We start from the raw sequence: 5708 nt of genomic DNA on the forward strand, positions 1-5708 counted from the left end.
AGACTCAATTCCATACTTCCGTTGGTTGTGTTAAAAGTGATAATGCAAAGGAACTCGATGAAGGTGCCATGAACAAGTTGTACCAGGCTAAAGGAATTATACATAAGACTACTTGCAGTTACACACCACAACAAAATGATGTAGTTGAACGCAAGCATAAACATCTACTAGACACTGCCCGCTCTCTTGCTTTTCAATCTCGTTTACCTATTTGTTATTGGGGAGAGTGTATATTATGTGCTTGTTATTTATTTAACCATATGCCCCTTCATAATATTAACAATGATACACTCTTTCGAAGACTATACAACAAACCTCTTTGTCTTGATAATTTGAGGATTTTTGGCTGCCTCTGTTATGTTTCTAATAACACACCTAATCGTTCTAAATTTGATCCTAAAGCCTACCCTTGTGTTTTCATTGGCTACCCTCCACATATTAAAGGATACAAGATTCTTGATTTTAAAACTAAAAAGATTTTTATTTCTTGAGATCTTAATTTTCATGAGCATCATTTTCCCTAGCACATTATGCCAACACCTTCTGATTCTCAATATAATACAGTTATTTTCTTGCTTAATGTTACTTCCACTAAATTATTTTATTCTTATGATATATCAAATGATACTTTTTCTAACACTAATCCTAGTGATTCTACTCAAAATGATGGTAACCATGACCGTTCTTCCACCACATTGTCACCAGATAATTCTGTTTCTGAAAACACTCAATCTGATAATTCATCTGATATTTCTTCTCAAAATGCCACTGTTGTTCCTTAAGGCAATCTACCAGGGTCAGAAAGGCTCCTTCTTATTTGAATTCTTATCAGTGTCATTTGACACATCTTGAAAGTCTCAATGCATCACCTCATTGGTGTAATTTAGTTCTGTATGACGCTTTTCCATCTACACACAAAGCTTTTCTTTCACACACTAGCTTTATTGTTGAACCTAGAAATTATATCGAGGCTTCTACACATCCTTTGTGGCTAGAAGCTATCAATAAGGAATTAAAAGCCTTAGCAGATAATCACAATTGGGCTTTAGTTGATTTTCCCCCGCGGAAGAAAGCGATTGGTAATAAATGGGTTTTTAAGGTCAAGCTCAATTTTGATGGTTCTTTAGAACGATACAAAGCTCTTTTAGTTGCAAAGAGCTTCAATCAAAAGCATGGTATTGATTACGATGAAACATTTTCACCTGTTATAAAGATGACAGCAATCCTGTGTTTGATTGCTCTGGTAACTAGCAAAAATGGAAACTATTTCAGTTGGATGTTAATAATGCGTTCTTGCACAGTGATTTAAAGGAAGAAGTTTATATGAGGATTCCTGATGGTGTGCCTCATCTACCTAACCAAGTTTGTCGTTTAAAGAAGTCTTTATATGGCCTTAAACAGGCATCCTGAGAATGGTTTTTTAAGCTTTTACGGGAGTTGCTTTTACAAGGTTATACCCAATCCAAAAACGATTACAACTTGTTCACTAAATTCACTGGAGGCCAGATCACTATTGTTGTTGTTTATATCGATGATATTATCGTCACAGGTGATAATTTGGTGGAAATTGATGAGCTTAAATCTCATCTTCATCGGGAATTCAGTATTAAAGACTTAGGCGAGTTTCATTATTTCTTAGGACTTGAAGTTGGATATGTATCTGAGGGTATAGTGTTAACACAACGCAAGTTTGCTACTGAGTTGCTTCAAGGTTGTTCTTTGGATATTACTCGTTCTGCTGTTACTCCCCATCCTCTGCATCAGAAGTATAACATGTCTAATGATGATTTAATTTTTGATCCTGAAATGTATAGGTCACTAGTAAGTAAGCTCAATTATCTTACCAACACTCATCATGACTTATCATATGTTGTTCAAACGTTGAGTCAATTTATGCAACACTCTCGTTCCACTCATTCGGCTGCTCTTACTCATACATTACGTTATGTTGCACAATCTACTGGCCAAGGTATTTTGCTTAAAGTCTCGGATACTTTAACTGTCCAGGCTTTCTCAGATTCCGATTGGGCTTCTTGCCCTAACACTAGACGTTCCATTACAAGTTACGTTATTCTATTTGGAAATTCCCCAGTCTCCTGGAAGTCTAAGAAGTAGGGTACTATATCACGATCATCTTCTGAATCCGAGTATCGTGACATGGCTTTACTTGGTTGGTTCATCTTTTAACTGAACTTGGCCTCACTAGTTTAACTCTGATTACTCTTCATTGCGATAATCAATTAGCACTTTACATAGCTAAGAATCCCGTCTTTCACGAGCGTACCAAATATATAGAATTTGATTGTCATTTTACACGTGAAAAGGTGTTACAAGGGCTCCTGCAATTATCATATCTTCCTACTACTCACCAACTTGCCGATGTGCTTACAAAGGTCCTTCCTTCTCCTCATTTTAAAGAGCTACTCAGCAAGTTCGGTATGTCTTCTACATCCTCCAACTTGAGGGGGGATATTGGCTATATTGATCCTGGAAATATTGATTCAGGACCACATCCACGTCAGATATGCGAGCCATATCATTAGCATCATTTCTATTTCTATCATTTCTATTACAGCTGGCACATCCCGCACATATTGTATATAAGTTCAAGAATTAGTTAGGCTCAGAGTTAGTTAGATCAATTACTCTCTTTCTTTTCCTCTGTCTTTTTATAATCTATCTTCATAATAATATGTAAATATCAAATCTTATAGTTACAGTTGAATGGCGTTCTTGAATCTCATCTTTTACCATTGATATTGCTCATATTAAAGTGAAGATAAACTATCAATTTTAATTTTGTTGTTTCATCTTTTTTTATACCATTAAATTCTTTCAATACACATATTTTAAAGATGATATATTATTTAATTTTAAATAAGATCTTTACTATTTTAATTTAATGTCAGTTAGTAAAATTTAATTTCTTGAAAAATATTGAATTATTATTTAATTGATTAAATTATATTTTACTAATCATGTATTTTTTATGAAAATCTTATTTTTAAATAATACAAGAATTTAATTTCAGTGTACAATATATACTTACATTTAATGTAATATTTGAATCAAAATTGAGCCTTCAATTATATTTAAAATTAAACAGATTTATTATAATACTGAACCAAACATATAATATCATCAATCCCGTACCAACTTAACTCATTTTTCATTCCAAACTCATACGGCCTAGTGAACCAAAAGGATCCCAAAATGTTAAGATATAAGTAACTTATGTACATTATTTTAAAAGATTATTTTAAATATATAAGATATAGACAAGCATCAACCCCCTTCATAGACACACATATGATATATATGACCAGATACATGCATAAGGAACAAATATTCTACAGCTTTCTGCTATCAAAAACAGGTAAGCCCACAATTCTTCTAAAAAACATCGTGAAAATTCAGTGCCAGTGGCCACCTTTTGTATCAAGAATTTTAGAAAATATTTATTGACAGTGATCTAACATTTTTATTTTGTATACCTTTTTTTGTTAAATCAAGCTGTTTTCACAGGGAAATTAAAAAGATTCTGTTAAAAGTAAGTGCTAGATGTTATAAATCTTGAATTGTTTGTTTATCTTGTTGTATGATATCAAGCTATGTACCTTGTGTGTTTGTTTATGATATCCTACTGAGTCCTAGAGATTTGGGGCTAAGAGAATTTATGACTAAATTTTTGAGGTCAGCCAGAATCGGATTTTAATTAATTAATTTAGTGACTTGGAAGACAGCAGGGAGTTTAGTCACTGCCCTGATTTTGCATCTTCTTATATATCAACTCAAGTCTCACATCAAAGAGTCAAAGCTAAGATTTCTTTTAACATAACTATGTAATTAAGAAAATTATTTAACTGTAGCCTATAACTTCTTTATCAACTAATATTGTAGTTTACCTGTTAGTGTGTTTTGACTAATGTACGTAATCATTGATGATCTTCGGGTTCGTTCTTGACATTGTTAATTTAGCTTAAGTTTCCTGTCAGACCCTATATTTTGCTTCTAGTCTTTATAGTATAAACCTTCTACTAAATAGACAATTACAATAATTGTCTTAATTTTACAATATTCATGTGTGGAATGTTGTTGATCATGATTCATGATAATCAACCATTTGCACACCTTTGTAAATTGTGTGTTGGAAAATTGGGCTTAGAGGAATTTCTGTAAACATTTAAAGAGAAAATTAGTGTAGTTCTTGCTAAATTTGTTTCAGTAAATCTTCAGTTATCTTCTTTCCAGATGCGCTGAACAGTACGCATGATTTTAAATGCTTCACTTTTTCACAGATCACATTAGTTATGGGTCCCTGTAAGATTAAGTGGACTGTTGAAGAGGAAGACGATATGAGAGCTGGAATAGCCAAGCATGGTGCCGGTAAATGGCGGGTTATTCTCAAAGACCCCCAGTTCGGAAGTGTCTTGCGTAGGCGCTCAAATGTGGACCTCAAGGTACGATGAACCTTGCACACCTTCTTTCATTGCTGATAAAAAACTTTACTCACAGTTTGAATATGAACAGTAATAACAATCGGGAAGCTAATGCCCATACTATTATAGATACCGTTGGCAAAATAATATATGCAAGCCTTTCTTGGTGTCCTTCCTTTTCTCCGATTTTTTCAAACAAATATTGTTAGGACTTTCAGGACAAGTGGAGAAATATGCAAATCATAACGAATGGCCAGCCTCGAAACAGATGCAAGCCTGTACCAAAGAAAATGGAGGAGACCAGCCGAAGCTGTGGTAAATTTGTGGCTCTTACTAGTGAGGGCTCTGATGAAGATGAAATCGCTGAACCCGAGCCACCATCCTTATTTAAAGAAGCATCACATGAGCGTGTTTTTGAAAAGCTAACAAGGTTTTCGTTGGAAGATACAAGAACTGTTCCATTTGATGGAAAACTCATCGAGGTAATTAATCTTTTTTGGTTAGAAGGGGGAAATAAAGCAGTTTCTATAATTTATTTCTCTGCTGCAATCTGGTCTTTCTGCCTTTATTCTTTAAGCTTGTTCAATTCACATAGAGGGTTAATATAAAGATAAGATATATATACTTTAGAGTATTGGTAAAATCAACAAGCATATTAACTTTTTAAGCCAATATGAAGATAGACTTTTTAAGTCATTTGATGAGTTTTGTTTCTCATTGACTTCATTGTGAAGTTCCAACTTTGAGATGTTATTCCTCTAATCATAAGCTTGATTTACTTGAGAGGGTTACTGAAAAGATCAGATACACATACGATTATTGTTGATTTTCTGATATCGACAAGCATATTAACTTCTTAAGTCAATATGCTCTCATTGTTTGTTGTTGGCTTTATTGTGAAGTTTCTATTCTTAAGTTGTAAATTATAAAGATTTTAAAGAAAACAAATTTAGGGTTTAGTTTCATCTATATATAATTAGGAAACATATCTATTGATAAACTCGATTTCTGAAGGGACTTGGTCAATGCTTGATGATCATAAGTTGTGTCATATATGTTCATAGTAAGGTATCACTGTCCATTACAGTAAAAAGTAAAAATTAATTTGAAAGTACTGCTCATGGGTTTTCAATCAGGTCGTATACATAAAATATTTTGCTACTATAGTTGGTGTTTTATGATGTGTGGCTGTTGTTACTTGATCTTGAATCAGTAGAAAGTAGACACCTTGTTGTGCATTAATGATTCGTATCTTTTGGTGTTACTCTT

The 5708-nt window shown here is 33.4% G+C and overlaps 1 protein-coding gene across 1 annotated transcript; it reads left to right on the plus strand.

Annotated features, from left to right (window-relative positions):
- Positions 1-3500: 3500 nt before the first annotated feature.
- Positions 3501-4921, plus strand: LOC141703763 (single myb histone 6-like; the record flags this gene model as incomplete). Its single annotated transcript, XM_074507194.1, has 3 exons — positions 3501-3550; positions 4299-4460; positions 4649-4921. Coding segments are annotated over exons 2-3 (423 nt in total), but the record flags the coding sequence as incomplete, so codon positions are not given.
- Positions 4922-5708: the final 787 nt, after the last annotated feature.

This window comes from Apium graveolens, unplaced genomic scaffold, assembly GCF_009905375.1.
Source record: "Apium graveolens cultivar Ventura unplaced genomic scaffold, ASM990537v1 ctg7081, whole genome shotgun sequence".
Classification (NCBI taxonomy): domain Eukaryota; kingdom Viridiplantae; phylum Streptophyta; class Magnoliopsida; order Apiales; family Apiaceae; genus Apium; species Apium graveolens.